Source organism: Dendrobates tinctorius, unplaced genomic scaffold (assembly GCF_039654945.1).
Source record: "Dendrobates tinctorius isolate UK_male_01 unplaced genomic scaffold, ASM3965494v1 ptg000035l, whole genome shotgun sequence".
Taxonomy (NCBI): domain Eukaryota; kingdom Metazoa; phylum Chordata; class Amphibia; order Anura; family Dendrobatidae; genus Dendrobates; species Dendrobates tinctorius.
Genome location: NW_027361703.1, coordinates 60262392 through 60290130, shown reverse-complemented (window position 1 = coordinate 60290130; position 27739 = coordinate 60262392). Strand labels below are relative to the sequence as shown.

Sequence of the window (27739 nt, the reverse complement as noted above, 5' to 3'; positions counted from 1 at the left end):
TGGAATCGCACTCAGGATGCTATTCGTGCCTCTAAAGAAAGAATGAGGGCATCCGCCGACACATATCGGCGACCCGCTCCAACCTTTTCCCCTGGCGACTTGGTGTGGCTCTCTGCTCGAAACATCAAGCTGTGGGCCGTGTCCTCCCAGTTCGCGCCGCGATACTTCGGACCTTTTACGGTTCTCGAACGAATCAGCTCGGTGGTCTACCGCCTGGCTCTTCCTCCACATTTAGCCATTTCTGACGTTTTCCATGTCTCCCTTCTGTTCACATGGCCCGGTTCTCTGAGTCATCGGCCGGGTCATCAGACTTGTCTTCGGACGAGTTTGAGGTTAACGCCATTGTTGGACGCAGGATTGTGCGTGGCAAAAAGTTTTATTTGGTGGACTGGAAGGGTCATAGTCCAGAGGCCCGGACCTGGGAGCCTGTGGAGAACATCCACGCTCCGCTCCTAATCACGGCCTTTGGGCGTAGCAAGGCTCGGGGGGGGCCCTAGGAGGGGGGGTAATGTTAGGCATCGGATTCCTGCAGCTGCACAGCAGGAATCCAGAGCCATACATCCAGCGGTCTCCCATTCCTTTCCGACCACTCAGGGACCTGCACAGCGATCCAGGTAATTGCAGGAAACCACTCCAGAGGCTAAGTCCTCCTGCCGCGCTACTGGGCATGCCCACGAGACGATCTCCCACTGGAGATCAGGGGTCACGTGCTCAGGTCCTTGTCCTGATCTGATTGGCCCTTCTCAGAGGTCTGGAAGGTCCTGGAAACACATGACTATAAAAGGCCCGCATGGCCGCTTGCCCATGCGCTAGTATAGACTATGCTTGCTATGTGTGAATGGTGACGGATGTATGATGCTGGTGACTGACTCATTTGAAACCCCTTCCCTCTGATACTACGCATGTGGATAGGGAACTAGAGAGATAGTCAGCGCCAGTCAGTGGCAAGCTATAGGCCACAGTGCATACCGCACCTCTGCACTAGCGTCCGATGGTGTCACGCCTGATGGCACTATCCAGAATGTTATAAAGAGTGATCAGCTTAACAGCAATTACTTGCAAAGTCAATATTTGCCTAGAAAATTAACTTTATCCCCCAAAACACATTTCAACATCATTGCAGCCCTGCCTTAAAAGGAGCAGCTAACATCATTTCAGTGATTGCTCCATTAACACAGGTGTGGGTGTTGATGAGGACAGGGCTGGAGATCAATCTGTCATGATTAAGTAAGAATGACACCACTGGACACTTTAAAAGGAGACTGGTGCTTGGCATCATTGTTTCTCTTCTGTTAACCATGGTTATCTCTAAAGAAACACGTGCAGTCATCATTGCACTGCACAAAAATGGCCTAACAGGGAAGAGTATCGCAGCTAGAAAGATTGCACCTCAGTCAACAATCTATCGCATCATCAAGAACTTCAAGGAGAGAGGTTCCCTTGTTGCCAAAAAGGCTCCAGGGCAACAAGAAAGACCAGCAAGCGCCAGGACCGTCTCTTAAAAGTTTCAGCTGCGGGATCGGGCTACCAGCAGTGCAGAGCTTGCTCAGGAATGGCAGCAGGCAGGTGTGAGTGCATCTGCACGCACTGTGAGGCGGAGACTCTTAGAGCAAGGCCTGGTCTCAAGGAGGGCAGCAAAGAAACCACTTCTCTCCAGAAAAAACATCATGGACAGACTGATATTCTGCAAGAGGTACAGGTAGTGGACTGCTGAGGACTGGGGTAAAGTCATTTTCTCTGATGAATCCCCTTTTTCAATTGTTTGGGACATCTGGAAAACGGCTTATTCGGAGAAGACCAGGTGAGCGCTACCACCAGTCTTGTCTCATGCCAACTGTCAAGCATCCTGAAACCATTCATGTGTGGGGTTGCTTCTCAGCCAAGGGAATGGGCTCTCTCTCAGTCTTGCCTAAAAACACAGCCATGAATAAAGAATGGTACCAGAATGTCCTCCAAGAGCAACTTCTCCCAACCGTCCAAGTGAAGTTTGGCGATCAACAATGCCTTTTTCAACATGATGGAGCACCTTGCCATAAAGCAAAGGTGATAACTAAATGGCTCAGGGAAAAAAACAGAGATTTTGGGACCATGGCCTGGAAACTCCCCAGATCTTAATCCCATTGAGAACTTGTGGTCAATAATCAAGAGACGGGTGGACAAACAAAAACCTTCAAATTCAGACAAAATAAAAGCATTGATTTTGCAAGAATGGACTGCTATCAGTCAGGATTTGATCCAGAAGTTGATTGAGAGCATGCCAGGGAGAATTGCTGAGGTCCTGAAGAAGAAGGGTCAACACTGCAAATACTGACTTGCTGCATTAACTCATTCTAACTGTCAATATAACCTTTTGTTACTCATAATATGATTGCAATTATATTTCTGTATGTGAAAAAAACATCTGACAAACACACACAAAAACCAGAGGGCAGCAGATCATGTGAAAATATAATATTTGTGTAATTCTCAAAACTTTTGGCCATGACTGTACTGCATTGGAAACTTCTAAGATGGCCAGCAATAAGTCCAGACCTGAATCCCATAGAACACATGTGGAGAGATCTAAAAATGGCAGTTTGGAGAAGGCACCCTTCAAATATCAGGGACCTGGAGCAGTTTGCCAAAGAGTGGTCTAAAATTCCATCAGAGCATTGTAAGAAACTCATTGATGGTTACCGAAAGCGGTTGGTCGCAGTTATTTTGGCTAAAGGTTGTGCAATCAAATATTAGGCTGAGGGTGCCAATACTTTTGTCTGGCCCATTTTTGGAGATTTGTGTGAAATGATCAATGTTTTGCTTTTTGCTTCATTCTCTTTTGTGTTTTTTTCATTTAAGACATATTAAATGAAGATAATACCAAAGAATTTGTGTTTGTAATCATTTTCAGGAAGAAACTGAGTGTTATCTGACAGAATTGCACGGGTGTCAATACTTTTGGCCACAACTGTATTAGTAATATTCTACAGAATCTTTTTACTATGATATCCCTTCAATCCATTTTTCTCAATGGATTTCCTAAAGCACATCATTACATTAAGTGTTGAACAGAATAGGAATCTAGAAAACAGGTATCGCTTCAGCTTTTATCTTCTTTACTTTTTAATGATTCTTAAAGTGGTTTTGTAGCATTTCAGTATTGAAAGTCTATGTTAGGAATTGGTGCCTCATCAATATGAACTTTGTTGGCCTTTTCCAAACACCGTGCTAATCAGCTGAAGAAGGAGCCATGAAAATGTCTTATTATTGTTCAGTAATCACAGCTCCATGCATTTTGTTATGGCTGTGTCTCATATTATATTATTATTGTCTTATTCACAAAAATGGAACAGCTCTGCAGAGAACTACTATACTAAGCACAGTGAATGCAAAATGTACAAAGCCATGACTCTGGTCCCCTTTTTAGAGTGTCTGAGCCCCTTTTAGTCAGTAGATCATGGGGATACCATTATGCCAGGAGTCTAAAGCTACACTATATGAACCAAAGTATTGGGACAGCTACACAGTACACCGACATGAGTTTTTTGACATCCCATACTAAATTCATAGTTAGTTAATAATATGGAGTTAGTCCAAGCATTGCAGTTGTGACTGCTTTAAATCCTCTGGGACGGCTTTCTATATGATTTTGAAATTTGTCTGTGGGAATTATTTCCCAATTATCTAGAAGAGCATATGTGAAGTCAGATACTGATATTTAACTAGAAGCCTGGTGTAAGGTACTCCTGGGGTGGACCCACTAGACCGTGGCAACGAACCTCCCGAAGGCGAGCTGACCAGGTGGACCACCCCCTATACAGGGAGTGTTTGGGGCAAGCCCGCGGGTAACTATCACCACGGCAGCTGGTACCCAGGGAATGTATCAGCGGACAGACAGGTAGATCCGGATTGGAGACACAGGACAGACGGGCACGGCTTGGAGACACAGGAGTGACGGGCACGGCTTGGAGACACAGGAGTGACGGGCACGGCTTGGAGGCACAGAAGTGACGGGCACGGCTTGGAGACACAGGAGTGACGGGCACGGCTTGGAGGCACAGAAGTGACGGGCACGGCTTGGAGGCACAGAAGTGACGGGCACGGCTTGGAGACACAGGAGTGACGGGCACGGCTTGGAGACCCTGAGCCTAGGAGAGAGAACAAAGGAGGAATGAGTAACGGACGGACAGGACGCCGGGGCGCACATGGAGAGCGGGCCAGAGTCACTAGCAAGGCGCAGTGATAGGCATCGCCAGCAGGAGGAGGCGGCCTGATATAGGGAAGTGGGAGGCCTTCCGGGTTGTGACCTCCAGTTGGAGGAGGAGGCGCGCGTCCTCAGGAGGAGGAGGAGGAGGAGCGCGTGTGCCCGGCCATAGTGTGGACGCGCGCCCGCCGAGGAGGAGGAGCGGGGGCGCGCACCCGGCGCGATCCAGAGGACCGGACGGAGGCGGTCGCTGGCCGAGGAAGAATGGCCGGGAGAGACCATGCCGTAGCCCGCAGCAGCCGGCGCCGAGGCGAGGAGGCCACCGGCGAGCAGGTGAGCTGCGGCTGGGGGGAGGTAAGGGAAGGAGTGCGCGGCAGCCGCCGCGTGACAGTACCCCCCTCCTTACGCGCCCCCCTCCGCAGTCCGGAAAAAAATTTAGCCAAGATTCGAGGAGCTTGGATGTTCTCCTGGGGCTCCCAGGACCTCTCCTCAGGGCCAAAGCCCTTCCAATCAACCAAAAAAAAGGTTTTCCCTTTTTGCCTTCTCATGTCCAAAATATCTCTAACCTCAAATACATCGTCTGCGGAGACAGGCGGAGGCGAGTGAGGGGCCTTAGAAAGGAAACGATTGAAGATGACTGGCTTAAGCAAAGACACATGAAAAGCATTAGGGATGCGGAGAGAGGCGGGAAGCCATAGTTTGTAGGAGACATCATTAATACGGGACAAGACCTCAAAAGGTCCAATATAGCGGGGACCCAGCTTATGGGATGGGATTTTGAGGCGAATAAACTTGGAGGCTAGCCAAACTTTATCACCTGGGTGATATGGCGGGACATCCAGGCGCCTCTTGTCTGCGTGTCTCTTAACCCTGTTACGTACCAACTCGAGAGCGGTCTTGGTCTCCTGCCAGATCCTGGAGAATTCACCGGTCAGAAGATCAGCCGCCGGTACACCCGAGGCAGGAGGAACCGGTAGAGGTACACCAGGATGTTGACCGTAGACGACAAAGAAAGGGGACTTGCCAGAAGACTCACTGACGTGGTTATTATAGGCGAACTCAGCCCACGGGAGTAGTTCAGACCAGTCGTCTTGGTGGACATTAGAAAAATGCCGGAGGTAATTCACCAAACTCTGATTTGTCCGTTCCGCCTGACCGTTGGACTGTGGGTGGTAAGAAGAGGAGAAGTCGAGGGTGACATCCATCGATCTGCATAGGGCTCTCCAGAAGCGAGAGGTGAACTGGACTCCTCTGTCTGAAACAATATGTTGGGGCAGTCCATGAAGACGGAAGATGTGCTGAACGAAAATCTTCACCAAGGCTGGGGCCGATGGCAAGCCGGGAAGAGGGATGAAGTGTGCCATCTTAGAAAACCTATCTACCACCACTAAGACGACAGTACAGTTGGCAGACGAGGGTAGGTCCGTAATAAAGTCCATGGCAATGTGTTGCCAAGGAGACAAGGGTACTGGAAGCGGATGTAGAAGACCAGAAGGCAGCTGCCTAGGCACCTTGATCTTGGCACACGAGAGGCAGGAGGCGACGAAATCCCGGACATCCTGGGAAAGAGTCGACCACCAGTAGTAGCGGGACACCAGGAGAAGTGTCTTTTTAAGCCCGAGATGGCCAGCCAGCTTGGAAGCATGTCCCCAGTGGAGGATTCGTCTTCGGTCCTTCTCCGGAACAAAAGTCTTGCCAGGTGGGGTTGAGAGGAGAGAAAGCGGTGCCACCGTGATGAGCCTGGATGGGTCCAAGATATGCGCTTGTTCTTCTTCGACATCTGCGGAAAGAGAGGACCTGGACAAGGCGTCAGCTTTGAGGTTCTTGTTACCTGGACGAAAATGCAGGTCAAAATCGAATCGACCGAAGAACAGAGACCACCTGGCTTGCCGAGGGTTGAGTCTTTGTGCAGACCGAAGGTAAGCTAGATTTTTATGGTCTGTGAAGATTGTGAAGGGATGTGCGGCGCCTTCCAATAAGTATCTCCACTCCTCTAGGGCTAACTTGATGGCAAGCAGTTCTCGGTCTCCGATGGAATAATTCCGCTCTGGGGTGGAGAATGATTTGGAAAAGAAACCGCACGTAACGAGCCTACCAGAGGAAGACTTTTGAGACAAAACCGCTCCAGCTCCAGTTGCGGATGCATCCACTTCGAGGACGAACGGTTTGTTGACCTCAGGGCGATGGAGTACGGGAGCCGTGGCAAATGCTCGTTTCAGAGATAGAAAGGCTCTCTCTGCTTCAGGGGTCCAGACGTGCGGGTTGGCTCCTTTACGGATCAAAGACGAGATAGAGCCAGCCAATGAGGAAAAATGGGGGATGAACTGCCGATAGTAGTTTGCGAAGCCGAGAAAGCGCTGAATGGCTTTCACCCCTTGGGTACGTGGCCAGTTAAGCACGGCAGAGACCTTCTCAGGATCCATACGCAGGCCAGAGTCGGAGATGATATAGCCTAGAAATGGAAGGGAAGACTGTTCAAAGGCGCACTTCTCCAATTTGGCATACAGGCGATTCTCCCTCAAACGGAACAGTACTCGGCGGACATCTCTTCTGTGGGTGAACAGATCAGGAGAGAAGACAAGGATATCGTCGAGGTACACGACCACACAGGAGTACAGAAGGTCTCGGAAAATGTCGTTCACAAATTCCTAAAAGACCGCGGGAGCGTTGCACAACCCAAAGGGCATGACGAGATACTCGTAGTGTCCATCCCTGGTGTTGAAGGCGGTCTTCCACTCATCTCCGGAGCGAATACGGATGAGATTGTAGGCTCCACGGAGATCCAATTTAGAAAAGATTCGCGCCCCACGTAGCCAGTCGAACAACTCGGGGATGAGAGGTAGAGGATATCTGTTCTTAACGGTAATCTCGTTGAGACCTCGATAGTCAATACAGGGGCGCAGAGACCCGTCTTTCTTCTTGACAAAAAAGAAACCAGCTCCAGCGGGAGAAGATGACTTCCGGATGAAGCCTCTGGCCAAATTCTCCTGCACATATTCGGTCATGGCCTGGGACTCGAGTGGACTCAACGGATAGATCCGCCCCCGGGGCGGGGTTGAACCAGGAACAAGCTCGATAGGACAATCATATTGCCGGTGCGGTGGAAGGACCTCTGCCTCCTTCTTATCGAAGACGTCCGCAAAGGCCCAGTAAGCCGAGGGCAAATCCGCAGGGCCCGAGACAGGAGACGAGCATTCGAGGGGTTGTACTGGACGAAGACATCTAGTCTGGCAGAAGCGGCCCCAGCGAAGAATGTCTCCGGACCGCCAATCCAGGACAGGTTCATGCATCCGCAACCACGGAAGGCCCAGGAGCAAGGTGTGGGACAGAGACGGCAGCACGAAGAAGGCTATTCTTTCACGGTGCAGGACCCCGATCTGTAACTCCAGCTCTTCAGTGACCAGTGTAACGGTCTCGCGCAAGGGAACGCCGTCGACTGAGGCTAACTGCCGGGGAACCTCCAAGGACCTGACAGGTATCCCTAATCTCTTCACCGCCTCGAGTTGGATAAAATTTCCCGCAGCCCCTGAGTCAATATAGGCTATCTCCGAAAAACGTTTGGAGCCCAGGAGAAACAAAACAGAAAGGGTCAAGGGTAGAGAGGTATCAAAGACACCTAGGGAGGCCTCTCTTACCTGTCCTAGGCGGAGGAGTTTCCCGGCCTCACAGGACAGGAACGCAGGAGATGGGAGGCGCTGCCACAATAGAGACAAAGGCCATGAGCGAGTCTCTCCTGGCGGCGTAGCTCCGCGGGCCTGAGTCGGTCCACTTGCATGGGTTCAGGAGCTGCGGCCGAGGCGGAGGACTGCGAGCGTGGAGGACTGCGTGTCGGAGGAGAAAAACGAGTGGGCCTTCTCTCCCTGGCGACCTCGCGGGAACGCTCCCGGAAACGCAGATCAATTCGTGTTGCCAGCGAGATGAGATCCTCCAAAGACGTAGGTGTATCCCTGCCTGCCAACTCGTCCTTGATTCGGACTGACAAGCCACGCCAAAAAGCCCCCACCAGGGCCTCATTGTTCCAACCAAGCTCAGAGGACAACGTACGGAACTGGATGGCGTACTGTCCCACAGAGAGGGTACCCTGGCGAAGGCAAAATAAAGACTCGGTGGCGGAGACCAGGCGACCGGGCTCATCGAAGACCTTACGAAAGGTCTCCAAGAAGGTCGCGAGCTGGGAGACTATCGGGTCATCACGCTCCCACAAGGGATTTACCCAAGCCAGTGCCTCACCCTCTAAGTGGGAAATCATAAAGGCCACCTTGGCCCGGTCGGAAGGATACTGTAGCGGTGCAAACTCAAAATGCAACTGACACTGGTTAATGAACCCCCGACAGAGTTTGGGATCTCCGCTATAGCGTGGGGGTTTGGCCAACCGGGGGGAGGAGTGAGGAACTGCCACAGGCGCCGGGACAGCGGCTGCCGTCTGTAGAGCTAGTAAGCGGTTATCTACAGAGGCTATATAATTCAAAATATGGACCTGGGTGTCGCGCTGCTGAGCCAGTTCCTGCTGTAAGCCGGAGATTTGGGAGGCAATTCCCGGATCGGAGGTCTGCAAAGACGAAAGTCGGGACTCCATTGATTTGAGGAACGACATGATCCTCGCCTGGTTCTCACGAAGGAACAAAAGTTCCTTTTGGGTCGGGGTCGGGGTACCAGCGGGATCCATGGCCTGACTATACTGTAAGGTACTCCTGGGGTGGACCCACTAGACCGTGGCCACGAACCTCCCGAAGGCGAGCTGACCAGGTGGACCACCCCCTATACAGGGAGTGTTTGGGGCAAGCCCGCGGGTAACTATCACCACGGCAGCTGGTACCCAGGGAATGTATCAGCGGACAGACAGGTAGATCCGGATTGGAGACACAGGACAGACGGGCACGGCTTGGCGGCACAGAAGTGACGGGCACGGCTTGGAGACACAGGAGTGACGGGCACGGCTTGGAGACACAGAAGTGACGGGCACGGCTTGGAGGCACAGAAGTGACGGGCACGGCTTGGAGGCACAGGAGTGACGGGCACGGCTTGGAGACACAGGAGTGACGGGCACGGCTTGGAGACACAGGAGTGACGGGCACGGCTTGGAGGCACAGAAGTGACGGGCACGGCTTGGAGACACAGGAGTGACGGGCACGGCTTGGAGACACAGGAGTGACGGGCACGGCTTGGAGGCACAGAAGTGACGGGCACGGCTTGGAGGCACAGGAGTGACGGGCACGGCTTGGAGACCCCGAGCCTAGGAGAGAGAACAAAGGAGGAATGAGTAACGGACGGACAGGACGCCGGGGCGCACATAGAGAGCGGGCCAGAGTCACTAGCAAGGCGCAGTGATAGTCAGGCATCGCCAGCAGGAGGAGGCGGCCTGATATAGGGAAGTGGGAGGCCTTCCGGGTCGTGACCTCCAGTTGGAGGAGGAGGCGCGCGTCCTCAGGAGGAGGAGGAGCGCGTGTGCCCGGCCATAGTGTGGACGCGCGCCCGCCGAGGAGGAGCGGGGGCGCGCACCCGGCGCGATCCAGAGGACCGGACGGAGGCGGTTGCCGGCTGAGGAAGAATGGCCGGGAGAGACCGCGCCGTAGCCCGCAGCAGCCGGCGCCGAGGCGAGGAGGCCACCGGCGAGCGGGTGAGCTGCGGCCGGGGGGAGGTAAGGGAAGGAGTGCGGGGCAGCCGCCGCTTGACACCTGGACCCACAATCTCTGTTCTTTATCATTCCAAAAAGTGTTTCATGGGATTGAGGACAGGAATCTGTGGGGTCCAGTCAAGTTCTTTAGTACCAAACCATGCCTTTCTGAACCTTGCTTCACAGACACAGTTATGCTGGAACAAAGAAGGGTCTCCCCCAAACTGTTCCCACAAAGTTGGTAGACTACAATAGTCCAGAATGTCTTGGTATGCTGAAACATTAAGAATTCCCATCACTTGAATTAAGAGGCATAGGCCAATTCCTGAAAGGCAACACCATAGCATTATTCCTCCTCCACCAATGGTTACAATTGGCACAGTTCAGTCAGGCAGGTAACATTCTGGTGACAATTGCTAAACCCAGACTCTTTTCACTGATCATCCGACTTTTGGTATTGTGCTTGGTGACTTAAGACTTTCATGCACCTGCTCAGCTATGGAACCAATACCATGAAGTTCCAGTGCACAGTTTTTGTGCTGCTCTTTATGCCAGAGGCAATTGAGTCAGTAGAGCATTGGTGACTTTTATGCACCTCTACACTCAGCATCCCCAGTTTGTAACATTGCATAGTCTGCCACTTTATGACTTTATGGTTTTTAAATGTTTCAATTTCTCAATACAGTAATGTTACTGTTGCTTATGGAACATGTTGACTTTTTCTGAATGCAGACTAATGGCTGTACGCTGTGGTAGCTTGTAGCCCACAAATAGTTAGCTTGAATGCTGACAATACGTGCAGCGACTGAAAATGTGATACTGGACAACAGTGCCAGCATGTTACTCTAGTATCTTCTGTTGTATCGGATGTGGATTTTAGACTGTTAACAGTACATGTTGTTCAATTTAATTCTTATATTCACTGACTACGTACTTTCAAGAACAGTCCATGTACAGTAAACCAGTTCAGACTGGTTAGGCCTGTTTCACATTTCCGTTTTTCAAGGTCAGTCAAAATCCGCCAGGCGGTTAAAAAACGGATCCGTCTCCGCCATGGGCCTAACTGATGCCACTGGATTCGTTATGTATACGGATCCGCTGCAGCTGGGAAGAGGGTAAAATTTAAAGCAACTGCGGCCTGGAAAAACGAGAGACTTTTTTTTTTTTTTTTTTTTCCTCTCACGGCCTTTCCGGAGCGCTGTTCAGGGTTAAAATCCCTGCCAGAGCAAGTCTGCCGGGCATGCGCAATATAAAATAGAGGACCGTCGCTCTGAAAAAACGTTTACGTCCGTCTCCCCTGCCTGGGAGCCGCTAAAATTCTGACGGATCCGTCAAAAAAACGGGTGACACGGACGACCGTCAGTCAAAATCCGCCGCTAATGTAAGTCTATGGGGGAAAAAAACGGATCCGCCGAAAAAGGGGCGGATCCGTTTTTTTCTAAAAGTAGCCGATTTTGACTGACGTCAAAAAACGGAAATGTGAAACAGGCCTTAGCTGTGCTCTTTCTCTATTACTGATATGAAGTGTTTTGAAGAATATATGCAGTATATAAACAATTTTCTTGATTGATCCATTCTTTCTTGACGGTCAGTTGAAAAGTGACTGAAAGGCAAAACACTTGTTTAATCAAGGCCTTAAATTGTACCTAAATAGGTAAAAAGCTGACATGACAGTGACATGCGTGTGTTTTTTTAATAAAGCAAACAAGCTATTTAAGACTGCAAAAGAACATGCATTAATGTATTTTTTGCGGTGAATGTCAATGCCAGAATGTCACTGCATATATTTTTTTCACCAGTTGAATAAAGGGTTTTTGGCAGAAAAAAATTACCGTATGTCTAAAATGTATACACGAAATGTGGTGTGTTATGTTGTTCACATATCTGTTTAATGTACTGTTTCATGTATTTTAGGATGCTGTGTTAATGCAGTTTTGTGCCAATAAACTTGACAAAAAAGACTTTTTTGGAAAGTCAGACCCATTTCTTGTGTTTTTCCGAAGCAATGAGGATGGAAGGTATGTTACTTACTATCTATTGATAATGTGTCTGTACAATTATATGTTCACAGTACAATGACAGACTTTTTGTGTAATTAGCTTGAAGTATTCACAACCTGTTCCCACATTAACAAGTTGCTTTAGGCATCTTATGATTCATATATAGAATGCTGAAAGCTTTTATGTTTACATTGTTTTAATTAGTTGACTTATAGTGACTTTACTGCATAATATTCTATTATTTCTTTTCTCAGAAGAATTTAAAAATTCCCTCAGTTGCTACTTGATTAGACCTAAGACACCATTACTTTAACACCTTTATGGAATTATATGCACGACAGCTGATTCAGAGCGTACATGTTGTTATATCTGCAGTTGTAGGGAAAGGGGCCTGTTCCCCAAGTTACCTCCAAGTTTAGCAGTTAACTATTTTTTTCCTTATTTTTTACATTTGAGATAAAAAGTGGGACACTTTCACAACTAGACACACAAGTAGCCTGTACCCTGTACAGCAATTTAATGACAGAACTCTTGACTCCAATAAATTGTGCCTCTCTTGTCAGTCGATCTTCTGCCATACACCAATCCATATCCTATTTCAAACATATACTCCAACTAGCCAGCATCTGATGAATTAAAAAAACATGTGATGGAAGATCACATTTTTTTAAATTAGATATTAATAAAGAGATGCATTTCCTTGAATATCAAATATAAAGTGCTGAGTTGCTTTAATAAAAATGTGCTAAATAAGGTTTTATTGTACTATGAAATTAGTAACTGGGGAAAACTACGGTCAGCGAAGGAAATGTGCCAAAATAAAAACATATGGATTTGCTTGTTCAAATATTTGCATGTATTCGTTTTTTTGTTTTTTTTAAGAAATATTAATACTAGCATTAGTAAATGATCGTGCTTGTTACTCCAATCAAATTTTTGCCAAGAAATGTTACACAGCATGTACTTATGTTATGTCAATGTAAAAAAAATGGCAATTTTTTTCTTTGTAAATGACCTTTAATAATCTTTAATCTTGTGTAGTTTGTTTCTGAGAACATTCATGCGTATGTATATGTTATATAAGTTAGTAAAATAAATTATATATGTATGTGTGTGTGTATATGTGTGTATATGTGTGTGTGTATATATATATATATATATATATATATATATATATACATGTTTGTGTGTGTGTATGTATATATATATATATATATATATATGTATATAATATATATATATATATATATACACAGTACAGACCAAAAGTTTGGACACACCTCATTCAAAGGGTTTTCTTTATTTTCATGACTATGAAAATAGTAGATTGACTCTGAAGGCAACAAAACTATGAATTAACACATGTGGAATTATTTAATTAACAAAAAAGTGTGAAACAACTGAAAATATGTCTTATATTCAAAGTAGCCACCTTTTGCTTTGATTTCTAATTTGCACACTCTTGGCACTCTCTTGATGAGCTTCAAGAGGTAGTCACTGGAAATGGTTTTCATTTTACAGGTGTGCCCTGTCAGGTTTAATAAGTGGGATTTCTTGCCTTATAAATGGGGTTGGGACCATCAGTTGTGTTGTGCAGAAGTCTGGTGGATACACAGCTGATAGTCCTACTGTATAGACTGTTAGAATTTGTATTATGGCAAGAAAAAAACAGCTAAGTAAGGAAAAACGAGTGGCCTTCATTACTTTAAGAAATGAAGGTCAGTCAGTCAGAAAAATTGGGAAAACTTTGAAAGTGTCCCCAAGTGCAGTGGCAAAAACCATCAAGCGCTACAAAGAAACTGGCTCACATGAGGACCGCCCCAGGAAAGGAAGACCAAGAGTCACATCTGCTGCAGAGGATAAGTTCATCCGAGTCACCAGCCTCAGAAATTGAAGGTTATCAGCAGCTCAGATTAGAGACCAGGTCAATGCCACACAGAGTTATAGCAGCAGGCACATCTCTTCAACATCTGTTAAGGGGAGACTTTGTGCAGCAGGCCTTCATGGTAAAATAGCTGCTAGGAAATCACTGCTAAGGACAGGCAACAAGCAGAAGAGACTTGTTTGGGCTAAAGAACACAAGGAATGGACATTAGACCAGTGGAAATCTGTGCTTTGGTATGATGAGTCCAAATTTGAGATCTTTGGTTCCAACTACCATGTCTTTGTGCGACGCAGAAAAGGTGAATGGATGGACTCTACATGCCTGGTTCCCACCGAGAAGCATGGAGGAGGAGGTGTGATGGTGTGGGGGTGCTTTGCTGGTGACACTGTTGGGGATTTATTCAAAATTGAAGGCATACTGAACCAGCATGGCTACTACAGCATCTTGCAGCGGCATGCTATTCCATCCGGTTTACGTTTAGTTGGACCATCATTTATTTTTCAACAGGACAATGACCCCAAACACACCTCCAGGCTGTGTAACGGCTATTTGACCAAGAAGGAGAGTGATGGAGTGCTACGCCAGATGACCTGGCCTCCACAGTCACCAGACCTGAACCCAATTGAGATGGTTTGGGGTGAGCTGGACCGCAGAGTGAAGGCAAAAGGGCCAACAAGTGCTAAGCATCTCTGGGAACTCCTTCAAGACTGTTGGAAGACCATTTCCAGTGATTACCTCTTGAAGGTCATCAAGAGAATGCCAAGAGTGTGCAAAGCAGTAATCAAAGAAAAAGGTGGCTACTTTGAAGAACCTAGAATATAAGACATATTTTCAGTTGTTTCACACTTTTTTGTGAATTATATAATTCCACATGTGTTAATTCATAGTTTTGATGCGTTCAGAATGAGTCTACAATTTTCATGGTCATGAAAATAAAGAAAACTTTTTGAATGAGAAGGTGTGTCCAAACTTTTGGTCTGTAATGTGTGTGTATTTTTTTTTATATATATATATATATATATATATATATATATATACAGTGCCTACAAGTAGTATTCAACCCCCTGCAGATTTAGCAGGTTTACACATTCAGAATTAACTTGGCATTGTGACATTTGGACTGTAGATCAGCCTGGAAGTGTGAAATGCACTGCAGCAAAAAAGAATGTTATTTCTTTGTTTAATTTTTTTTAAAATTGTGAAAAGTTTATTCAGAGGGTCATTTATTATTCAACCCCTCAAACCACCACAATTCTGTTTGGTTCCCCTAAAGTATTAAGAAGTATTTCAGGCACAAAGAACAATGAGCTTCACATGTTTGGATTAATTATCTCTTTTTCCAGCCTTTTCTGACTATTTAAGACCCTCCCCAAACTTGTGAACAGCACTCATACATGGTCAACATGGGAAAGACAAAGGAGCATTCCAAGGCCATCAGAGACAAGATCATGGAGGGTCACAAGGCTGGCAAGGGGTACAAAACCCTTTCCAAGGAGTTGGGCCTACCTGTCTCCACTGTTGGGAGCATCATCCGGAAGTGGAAGGCTTATGGAACTACTGTTAGCCTTCCACGGCCTGGACAGCCTTTGAAAGTTTCCTCCCGTGCCGAGGCCAGGCTTGTCCGAAGAGTCAAGGCTAACCCAAGGACAACAAGGAAGGAGCTCCGGGAAGATCTCATGGCAGTGGGGACATTGGTTTCAGTCAATACCATAAGTAACGTACTCCACCACAATGGTCTCCGTTCCAGACGAGCCCATAAGGTACCTTTACTTTCAAAGCGTCATGTCAAGGCTCATCTACAGTTTGCTCATGATCACTTGGAGGACTCTGAGACAGACTGGTTCAAGGTTCTCTGGTCTGATGAGACCAAGATCGAGATCTTTGGTGCCAACCACACACGTGACGTTTGGAGACTGGATGGCACTGCATACGACCCCAAGAATACCATCCCTACAGTCAAGCATGGTGGTGGCAGCATCATGCTGTGGGGCTGTTTCTCAGCCAAGGGGCCTGGCCATCTGGTCCGCATCCATGGGAAGATGGATAGCACGGCCTACCTGGAGATTTTGGCCAAGAACCTCCGCTCCTCCATCAAGGATCTTAAGATGGGTCGTCATTTCATCTTCCAACAAGACAACGACCCAAAGCACACAGCCAACAAAACCAAGGCCTGGTTCAAGAGGCAAAAAATCAAGGTGTTGGAGTGGCCTAGTCAGTCTCCTGACCTTAACCCAATTGAAAACTTGTGGAAGGAGCTCAAGATTAAAGTCCACATGAGACACCCAAAGAACCTAGATAACTTGGAGAAGATCTGCATGGAGGAGTGGGCCAAGATAACTCCAGAGACCTGTGCCGGCCTGATCAGGTCTTATAAAAGACGATTATTAGCTGTAATTGCAAACAAGGGTTATTCCACAAAATATTAAACCTAGGGGTTGAATAATAATTGACCCACACTTTTATGTTGAAAATTTATTAAAATTTAACTGAGCAACATAACTTTTTGGTTTGTAAGATTTATGCATCTGTTAATAAATCCTGCTCTTGTGTGAAGTTTGAAGGCTCTAACTTATTTGCATCTTATCAAACCTGCTAAATCTGCAGGGGGTTGAATACTACTTGTAGGCACTGTATATATATGTATATCTGTATGTGTGTGTGTGTGTATGTATATATATATGTGTGTGTGTGTGTATATATATAATATTTTTTTTTTATGTGTGTGTGTATATATGTATGTGTGTGTGTGTGTATATATATATATATATATATAATATATATATACATGAACAAACAGCATGAGATTAAAGATTAACGGTCATTTATATAGTAAAAATTGCAATTCTCTAACATGACATAACAGGTACAGTGAAGCAAACAGGTGGTTATTATTTCACAGCAAGGTAAAGAAAATGTCATGAAAGCAGTTTGTTTGTACTTGAGATGAGTATTGTTTGTTGTGTGACGTGGCTGTTATAAGGCTCATATATCTTTTTTTTCCTCAGCTTCACAATTTGCCACAAGACAGAAGTAGTAAAGAATACATTAAACCCTGTTTGGCAGGCTTTCAAGATTCCAGTTAGAGCTTTGTGCAATGGGGATTTTGACAGGTAAGAAAAGTGAGATTTTGTGAAGTTTCTATAATTTGTAGTTTTTTCAAGCTATCTGCTGAGAAGACAAACCTCTTTGCTACTAGCCTTAGCTCCAGTAAAAGCTAAATTTGTCAGTCTTTAGTGACGTATGTAGAGGGTCTATGGACAAATGAATAAATATATTTCCGTTAGTTGTTGTTTGCATCAAGTTTGGACTAAATAATTCAAAAATGTTATATGCACTGCATCTTTCCTTAGCATGAACTTTAACCCTTTTATGACCTTAGACGTACCCATACATCCTGGTTGGAAGGGGTTACTCGATCTAGGACGTATGAGTACATCCTTGCGATCGTGCAGGCACAGGAGCTGTGCCCACGCGATTGCTGATGGGAGCTCCGTTTACATGATTGCTGTGACCCGGCTCTCACAGCTAGGACTGGTGCCCGCACCACCAACAGCTGCTTAACCTCCTAAATTCTGCTATCCATATCGATCGCAACTTTTAGGAGTCTTGGAGAGGGGGCTCCCTCCCCCATCCAATTAGTGCCTCCACGACGTTATCACGAGGGCCCAATTGTTTCCTTGGCAACTCAAGGTCGTCATAACAACTCTGGGGTTACCCAGCTACAGAATGCCTGTTAGACCATGCTCAGAACATGGTCTAGGAGGCTTCTGTCAGTGCAGCACTGACTGATGCACTGGTGCAACGATTAGGGTGATAAAAGTTAAAGTCTCATAGAGGGACTAAAAAAAAGTAAAAGAAAAATTGTAAAAATGTTTTCTAAAAAAATCACAAAATAATAGTAAAAATAAAAAAAACACAAATTCTTCTATTTATATAAAAAAAAATAAATTTGTACACATATTTGGTTTTGCCTCATCCCTAAAGACCCAACTTATAAAAGTGTCACGTTAGTTAATCCCTTCAGTGAACACCGTAAAATAAAAAATAAAAGGCGAGGCAAAAAAACGATGCTTTTTTCATCATTCCGCTGAACAAAAAGTGGATTACAATGTGATAAAAAGACGAATGTAAATAAAAATGTTATCTCTGAAAACACATTGTCTTGTCCTGCAAGAAATAAGCCACCATACAGCTCCTTCAGTGTAAAAATAAAAAAGCTATAGCTCTCAGAATACAGCGATGTCAATTCGATTTTTTATTTGATAAAAATAGCCTTTATTGTTTAAAAGCGGCAAAACTTAAAAAAATTATATACATGTTGTATCACTGTGATCTTACTGACCCGAAGAATAAAACTGCCTTATCAATTTTACTGCACGCTGACGGCATATAAAAATATGTGTGGTCGCTCAGGTATGAGTAAAGTTGTCTAATCACTTATACCGCATGAGAAACGGTGTGAAAAATAAATAAAACCAATTCTTCAACTGCTGCTGATTTGTAAATTCTGCCTCCCAAAGATCACAGTAAGGTTCAGCTCAATTTTATCCTGCACTGAGCGCTTACACTGGGGTTTTCGTGTAAATCTCTTAAAAACATGATACAGACGGAACCCCCCAGCAGAAGATTCCCTATACGGAGACAGATATAGGCACTGTGGACACAGTGCCCATCTTTTTTAGATATAACATTCTTTGACACACCCGTGAAGTCAGTATGATCACTGCACCCTTTGATGAATTCATTGAGAGGTGTAGTTTGTAAAATGGGGTCACTTTTGGGGTGTCTGCTGTCCTGGCACCTCAGAGGCTTTTCCAGTGGGTCATTGCACCCACAAACCATAACAGTAAAATCTTCACTATAATATGGCACTACGTCCCTTCTTGGATTTGCATTGTACCTGAAAAGTAGTTCGCGATTACATGTAAGGTATTGGCGCACTAAGAAGAAATTGCACAACAAACTGTGAGGTCCATTTTCTCCTATCACCCCTTATACAAATTAAAAAAAAATTGGGCTAAAACAACATAAAAATGGTAAAAATGTAATTATTCTTTCTTCAACGCCCAAAGTTTTAAAATTCTGTGAGGCACATGTGGTGTCAACATGCTCACTGCACTCCTAGATGAATTCATTGGGGGGTGTAGTTTTTAAAATGGGATAACTTATGCTTGGAGTTCTTTGTTCTGGCACCTCAGGCGCTCTGCCAATGTGGCACCCTCAAATCATTCCAGCAAAATTTGAACTTCAGCATGGCACTGTGTCCCTTCTGAGCTTTGCATTTTGCCTCAAAAGTAGTTTTCCACCATATGTGGGGTACTGGCTTAGTCAGGAGTAATTGCATAACAAATTTTCTTATTCATTTTCTCCTATTATCCCTTTGGAAAGTTATAAACTTGGGACCAAAGCAACATTTTAGTGGAAAAAGTGGTAATTTTCCATTTACTTAGTCTAATGTCATACAATCCCCAAGATGAATTCATCAAGAGGTGTAGTTTCCAAAATGGGGTCACTTGTGGGTGGTTTCTGCTGTTTTATCATGTCAGGGGCTTATCAAATGTGCCATGGCATCCACAATCTATTCCAGCTAAAATTGAGCTCCAGAATTCAGTTAGCGCAGGAAAAAGTAACATTTTCTTTTTTTTCCTTCCACATTGCTTTAATTCCTGTCAAGCACCTGAAGGGTTATAAACTTATTGAGTGTGGTTTTGAGTACTTTGAGGGGTTCAGATTTTAGAATGTTGTAACTTTTTGGTATTTTCTGTCATATAGGTCATTCAAAGTCACTTGAAATGCGATGTGGTCGCTAAAAAAATTGGTTTTGTAAATGTTGGAAAATTGAAAAATTGCTGATCAACTTTTAACCCTGCTAACTTCCTAACAATAAAAACTTATGTTTCAAAAATGATGCTGATGTAAAATAAACATGTGTTAAACTTGTTTGTGTGATATAAGTATTTGGTTTAAGGGCATAAACATTACATTTTGAAAATTGAGAAATTTTTATTTATTTTTTTTAAAGTTGTCATATCTTCACAAATATATGCAAAAAAAACTGCCTACATTTATCACTAACATGAAGTACAATATGTCAAGAAAAAATATTCTCAGAATCAGTGGGATCCATTGAAGCGTTCCAGAGTAATTACCACATAAAGTGACAGTGGTCAGAATTGTAAAATTTGGCCTGGTCAGGAAGGTGAAATCAGTCTGGGTGGTGAAGGAGTTAAAGTGAAATGTAGACGCATTTACTTTTTTCTGTATTGCCAAATGAGCATTCAGATTTTAAATTTCTGATTTTTTTTTTTAAAGGAAAAACCAGGGGAAGAGTCTTGAGGAGATCATTTGCATATTCCCAGTGCCTTCTGGGATAAGTGAAGAGTCTCCGCGAGCTCAACGATCACTGGGTTTTGGCCGTTGCAGCTGAAAAGAGGAAATCGGAAAACCAGGGGAAGAGTCTTGAGGAGATCATTTGCATATTCCCAGTGCCTTCTGGGATAAGTGAAGAGTCTCCGCGAGCTCAACGATCACTGGGTTTTGGCCGTTGCAGCTGAAAAGAGGAAATCGGAAAACCAGGGGAAGAGTCTTGAGGAGATCATTTGCATATTCCCAGTGCCTTCTGGGATAAGTGAAGAGTCTCCGCGAGCTCAACGATCACTGGGTTTTGGCCGTTGCAGCTGAAAAGAGGAAATCGGAAAACCAGGGGAAGAGTCTTGAGGAGATCATTTGCATATTCCCAGTGCCTTCTGGGATAAGTGAAGAGCCTCCGCGAGCTCAACGATCACTGGGTTTTGGCCGTTGCAGCTGAAAAGAGGAAATCGGAAAAATTTGGGCTCATCTTTCATCGTTTTTAAGAAATCTCAAGATGGAAGAGGCCAGGAGCCATTTGGTGAGCTGCATTTCTTGCTACATGTTCACAGACTTACCAGTGGAAAAGCCAAACTTCACATGCCACAAATGCAAGCTTGTGTCCCTGTTGGAGGAAAAGTTACAAAATCTCGAAGAGAGGTTAGCTACGTTGAAGATCATTAAGGAAGGTGAAGAGTTCTTGGACAGAGCAGAATTATCTCTTCATGTTACAGAAAGAGAAGAAATTCGAAGTGCACCTGAAGAAACAGAGGAATGGAGACATGTGACCCAGAGAAGCAGGAGGATCAGGAGGCAGTCAGCACCCATACTGCTCAGAAACCAGTACCAGGCTCTCACGCAGGAAAACAATGAAGAAATACATCAGGATAAGACTTTGCCAACAAGCAGCAACCTTGTACGCCTTCAGAGTCCTCCTGGATGGAGAAAGAAAAATGTTGTGAAGAAGAAACGGAGAGTGGTGGTCATGGGGGATTCCCTGTTGAGAGGAACTGAGGCCGCTATCTGCAGACCGGATATAACTTCAAGAGAAATGTGTTGTCTTCCAGGTGCAAAAATTAAAGATGTGTCTGACAGGATATCAGGACTCTTCAGACCTACAGATGACTACCCATTCCTGCTACTACATGTGGGGACAAATGACACCGCAAGAAACGACCTGGAAACCATCTGCAGAGACTTTGAAGACTTAGGTAAGAAAGTGAAAGAACTGGGAGCGCAGGTGGTCTTCTCTTCCATCCTCCCAGTGGATGGCCATGGAACAAGGAGGTGGAATAAGATTCTGCAGGTGAACAACTGGCTACGTCGATGGTGCCGTCAGCAACGATTTGGATTTCTGGATCACGGAGTGAACTACTTATACGATGGACTACTTGCTAGAGATGGGGTGCACCTTACGAAGACTGGAAAGCATGTATTTGGAAGTCGCCTTGCTACACTTGTAAGGAGAGCTTTAAACTAGAACAACATGGGAAGGGAAGCAAAAGACCAGAAAAAGCCATACACCTGACAAATGCTATTGAGAACTCTGCTATTAGAAGTGGAAAGGAAGAACAAAGACGAAAGAATCTAATTAATAAAAATATTGGAGAAAGAGAAACCAATCACAAACTAAAATGTTTCTATACTAATGCACAAAGCATGGGCAACAAACAAGGAGAATTGGAACTACTAACACAGGAAAAGAAATATGATGTCATTGCAATCACTGAAACTTGGTGGGACAATACACATGATTGGAATACAAGACTAGAAGGATACAACTTATTTGCAAGAAACAGACTTGATAAACGAGGAGGGGGTGTCGCATTGTATGTTAGAAACGCGTATATCTGCACAGAGATTGAAGCTTCAGAGACTAGGAGTTCTGTGGAAACTGTTTGGGTAAGAATACAAGGACAGAACAATGGAAAGGACACCATTGTAGGCATTTACTACAGGCCGCCTGTGCAAGCTGAAGCTATGGATGAACTCTTTATGCATCAAATGGCCAAGTTCTCCAAAAAATATGACATAGTTGTCATGGGAGATTTCAACTATCCAGACATTTGTTGGGAATCTCTCTCAGGCAAAACTAACAGGTCAAGGAAATTCTTATCCTCTCTTGCTGACAACTTTATCTTCCAAAAGGTAAGGGAGAAAACAAGGGGAACTGCTACCTTGGATCTAATCCTTATAAACAGGGAGGAAATGGTTGAGGAGGTAAAAGTGGCTGGGACCCTAGGAGGTAGCGACCATGCTATTTTAGAATTTTGGATAACTAGAGGCGGAAGACCTGTGAAGACTCAGACGTCAAGGTTAGATTTCAGAAAGGCAGATTTTAAGGGATTCAGAAAGAGAATTGGAGGGATCCAATGGCTGGATATCCTTAAAGACAAAAATGTCCAGGAAGGATGGGAAATCGTGAAAAATGAAATTCTCAAAGCACAGTTGTTAACAATTCCGAAAAGAGGGAAGAATAGGAAGCAGTTAAGGAAACCAGGATGGATGAACACAGAACTTAAGCACATGCTAAAAAGGAAGAAAAAAATGTTTATAAAATGGAAAGAGGGAGGCATATCTAAAGAAGAATATAATGCTGTCTGCAGAACCTGCAGGGCACAAATCAGATTAGCTAAAGCTGAAAATGAATTGAGGCTTGCAAGAGATGTCAAAAGCAATAATAAAGGATTTTGGGGATATGTCAAAAGTAAAAGAAAAGTCAAAGATGCTATAGGATTTTTACAGGATGAAAATGATGAAATGGTAAGACAGGATGTTGAGAAGGCTGAACTTTTAAATTCCTATTTTGCATCTGTTTTCTCTCAGAAAGGAAATGTAACATCAACTGTTATTCACTGTCCTATTAAGGGAATAGAAGAATCCAGGATATCTATAAACAGAAAGATAGTGAGGAAACACTTAGCTAGCCTAAATGAATTCAAGTCTCCAGGTCCAGATGAATTACACCCCAGAGTACTGAAGGAGATAGCAGAAGAAATTTTTGAACCCCTCTCTATAATCTTTGAAAATTCTTGGAGAACAGGAGAAGTGCCAGAAGACTGGAGAAGAGCAAATGTTGTTCCTATCTTCAAAAAGGGGAAGAAGGTGGACCCAGGTAACTATAGGCCGGTGAGTCTGACTTCTATACCAGGAAAGATCTTTGAACAAATTATTAAACAACATGTATGTCAATACCTGGATAAAAATGAAGTGATTAAACAGAGTCAGCATGGGTTTGTAACTAATAAGTCATGTCAGACTAACTTAATTTCCTTCTATGACGGTATCACTGATTGGGTGGATCAAGGAAATGCTGTAGATATAGTATATCTTGACTTCAGCAAAGCATTTGACAAAGTCTCTCATACAATCCTTATTGAAAAAATGAAGTATGGTATGGACAAGGCAACTGTTAGGTGGATTCATAACTGGCTTAGTGATCGGACCCAAAGAGTGGTCGTAAATGGCTGCACATCCAGTTGGAAGAATGTCTCAAGTGGGGTACCACAGGGCTCTGTCCTGGGCCCTGTATTGTTCAACATCTTTATCAACGATTTAGATGAAGGCATTGAGGGTAAACTGATTAAATTTGCTGATGACACAAAGCTAGGAGGGATAGCTAATACTAGAGAAGAGAGAGAGGATTCAAAAAGATTTAAATAAACTGGAGAAGTGGGCAGCAACAAACAGAATGGTTTTTAACAGGGAGAAATGCAAAGTACTACATCTGGGCAATAAAAATGGAAAAAGCATATATAGAATGGGAGGAATAGGGCTAAGTGACAGCACATGTGAAAAAGACTTGGGTATACTAATAGATCACAGACTGAATATGAGTCAACAGTGTGATGCAGCAGCAAAAAAGGCAAATGCAATTCTAGGATGTATTAACAGAAGCATACAGTCTAGATCACGTGAAGTCATTATTTCCCTCTACTCCTCTTTGGTCAGACCTCATCTGGAATATTGTGTCCAGTTTTGGGCACCACATTTTAAAAAAGACATCAACAAACTGGAGCAAGTTCAGAAAAGAGCGACCAGAATGGTGACCGGTCTGCAAACCCTGTCTTATGAGGAAAGGTTGCAGGATTTGGGAATGTTTAGTTTGCAAAAGAGAAGACTGAGAGGAGACTTAATAGCTGTCTACAAATATCTAAAGGGCTGTCACATTGTAGAAGGATCAACTTTATTCTCATTTGCACAAGGAAAGACTAGAAGCAATGGGATGAAACTGAATGGGAGGAGACACAGATTAGATATTAGAAAAAACTTTTTGACAGTTAGAGTGATCAATGAGTGGAACAGGCTGCCACGAGAAGTGGTGAGTTCTCCTTCAATGGAAGTCTTCAAACAGAGGCTGGACAGACATCTGACTGGGATGATTTAGCGAATCCTGCTTTGAGCAGGGGGTTGGACCAGATGGCCCAGGAGGTCCCTACCAACTCTACGATTCTATGATTCTATGATTCTATGATCATGCTTTTATACCAACCCAATTCAAAAAAGTGGTGACTGTGCAAAATGTAAAGAAAACAAGAATCCAATGGTTTGGAAATCTCTTATAGCTATTTATTCAAAACCAAACACAGAACACAGATCAGAAGATGAAAGTTAAACATTTTGCCATTTCATTTGAAAAAAATAACTTGTTTAGCTTTTGATAACAGCATCATATCTCAAAAAAGGTGGTTGGGATAAATCCATGTGTACTTGTCACGTCGCCGTCAGACTCGAGGACTGCTGTTCTGGTCTCGGCCACTGGGAGGCGCCGGACTGTCACGTCGCCGTCCGACTCGGGGACGGCTGTTCCTGCCTCGACCTCTAGGAGGAGCCGTGGTTCGCCCGTGGGTGATGGTGACAGAGAAGGGGCTCCTGCGCAGGCATCTGGTGGGCGCAGGCTCCGCCAGATATAGTCTTGGTTTCCCCAGTGTGCTAGTTTGTTATTTGCTATCTTTGATTCTGACCTTTGCCTGGATTTTTGACGCTGCGACTGCCTAACGGTTTTGTACCTCTGCCTCCCTTCCGGTTTATGACTCTGACCTTGGCCTGGATTTGACTCTGCTACTGTCTGCCGCTTTTGTACCTCTGCTGCCCGCCTGGTTTAGACTTGGATTCCTGACTCCGCTTTTGGTCCCGTTTTTTAACCCCTTTCTGGCGACCGTCCTGCTCTTGTCCGCTGCTCTTATTCAGACAGCTACATCCTGGACTCTGCTGTAAATTCAGATCCCTGTATAGGGGTAAAGGGTATCGGGGTTGCTCGGGGTGCTGTCTTACTGCAGCCCAGACTCGCAGACGGATGTCACAGTAGTATTGTGCAGGATCATCTCTTCTTTATTCAACAATCTAAACATCTGGGAAGTCATGAGACCAGTTGCTTGAGTTTAGGAGAGTAATGTTGTTCCATTCTTGTCTGATGTGGGATTCTTACTGCTCAACAGTCCTGGGTCTTTTTGTGCCTGACTTTTTTTGTTTCATAATACACCAGTTGTTTCTTTATTGGCAAAAGGTCTAGTTTGACAGCAGCCAGTTCATCACATGAACTCTACTTCTGCAAAGCTATATTATCACAAATATTCCCAAAAAATTTTTTATGGATACAACAATATCACCTCTTTAACTCCAGATACAATGCAGTAGCACACAATTCTTCTAGCTGATTATAGCGGGAAGAAACAACGAGTATTTAGGAAAGAATATGTAAACAATTTTATTGAAATGTATTAAAAATATACACAATGAACAGAATTTCCAACTATGCAGGCTAACAAGGGGTTAATCCCAAATGAACAGTACAGATAGTATTAAATAGCTGAAACCATATATTATCAGCATACAAGCATCTTATAGTGTTCAATACTAGCATATCTAATGCCGATTTTAAACTTTAAGAATAGGCTCACTACATAATAAGGCCACGTTTAAAGTGCAAAAAAGTGCTTATATAGTGCAAATAAGACTGATTAATGCACTGACAATAAAGTATGCAATCTTCCAGTGCTAACAAAATAAGCAATATACACTGGATACTACAATTAAATAAGCCCATTACAAATGGACAGTTATGTACTGCTGCCAATGCTTAAACCGTGACCCAAATAGTGATGCATGTAAATGAACTATGCGCTGTACTTACATCTGATATGTAGTGAAGGATTCCCCAGTCCTGCCCCCCCAATGCGCGTTTCACTGCTTCTTCCTCAGGAATTGTTTACATATTGTTTCCTAAATACTCGTTGTTTCTTCCCGCTATAATCAGCTAGAAGAATTGTGTGCTTCTGCAAAGCTATGATGTTTTGGTTGATAAAGTATAGGATTTATCATAGTACTGCAGAAATATGCAAGACCTTACCTTGCACAGGAGCATGCAGTAGTCTGTTGTCTGTATGGGAGAATATGTTGTTCTTAAGCCTATGTATATAATGCTCAGCATTGATAGTGCTTTTCATAATCTGTAAGCTGTTTATTACTAAATCCATACCGGACTAACCCATTCCATCAGAGATGCAGGCTTTTAAACTGTCTGCTGATAAATAGCTGTATGGTCCCTCTCTGCCCGAGTCCATAGGACATGCAGTCCATGGTTTCCATAAAGAATTAAATATTTTAAATCTTCTGACTACAGAACAGTTTTCCATTTTTCCTCAATAAATTTTTCATTAGCTTTGGGACAGAGAAAACAGTAGCTTTTCTGGATTGTGTTGATAAATGGCTTCTTCTTTGCATGATAGAGCTTTAACTTGAATTTTTGCACGCCAAACTATGTTCACAGACAGTGATTATTTTGGAGCACATGCAGTGATTTACATAAGTGAATGATGCTTGTTTTTAATGCAGTTCCACTAGAGCGCCCATAGATCATGAACATCCAGTATTGACAGTTGGCTTTGTACTTTGTGCACATACAGTTCTCCAGAACCTTCATCATTTGATACAATGTGCTGTAGAAAGTGAGACATTCCAAGTATTATAAATTTTATGCTCATGAACATTTTTTGGAATTTATTTCACAAGTTTTGGAAGCAGTTGTTCACTGCCATCTTTGCTACTGAGAGACTCTTCCTCTCTAACTTGCTTTTTTGTACAGTCATGTGACTTAGTTGAATATTGATCCTGCAGCTATTTTTCATTAGTACCACTTACTTTTTCAGTCTTTTGTTAACCCTCTCCTAACTTTTTTTGACCTTTGTTACTGCCATCAATTTCTAAATGAGTTAAGTTTTTCAAATTAAATGGAAAAATGTCTAATTTTCATCTTCTGAAATGTATCCCATAGTCTAGCTTGTTTTTATTGGCACCCATGAAGTTTAAGTTCATAAAGTTTAAGTACATCTCTCCTGGAAAAAAAATGAATAAAATGAAACAGTTTGTTTTTCATAGAGCACTCGTGTTAAATACAAAAGTGCAAATGCTAATAATTTAAACCAAAAAGCAATGGGAGGGACAAATAGAAAAACCTGAAGCTTGCTATGATGCTGGTATTGGCACCCTTTACATTAAATTAGTATGGAAACCCTTTTTGACTCGCCTGTGGTAAATCACAAATGTGAATCGCGTGTGATTGTCAGTGCCCATGTGACATGAATTAGCCAATGAATGATGACTTCAGTGTTTTAAAAAGCCACATGGTAGGCCCTGTTCCTTTGTCATAATGGTGAAGTCAAAGGAGCTGTCTGAGGACATCAGATCTGTTATTATTAGCAAACACAAGACTT

General features: G+C 44.1%; 1 protein-coding gene across 1 annotated transcript in view; it reads left to right on the top strand.

The window, feature by feature from the left end:
• CPNE8 (copine 8) overlaps positions 1-27739 on the top strand; it is a 468537-nt gene that overhangs the window by 270527 nt on the left and 170271 nt on the right. Inside the window, exons 8-9 of the mRNA XM_073573517.1 lie at positions 11709-11812; positions 16685-16789. Coding sequence (XP_073429618.1) covers positions 11709-11812; positions 16685-16789 — 209 coding nt within the window. The remainder of the gene's footprint in view (positions 1-11708; positions 11813-16684; positions 16790-27739) is intronic.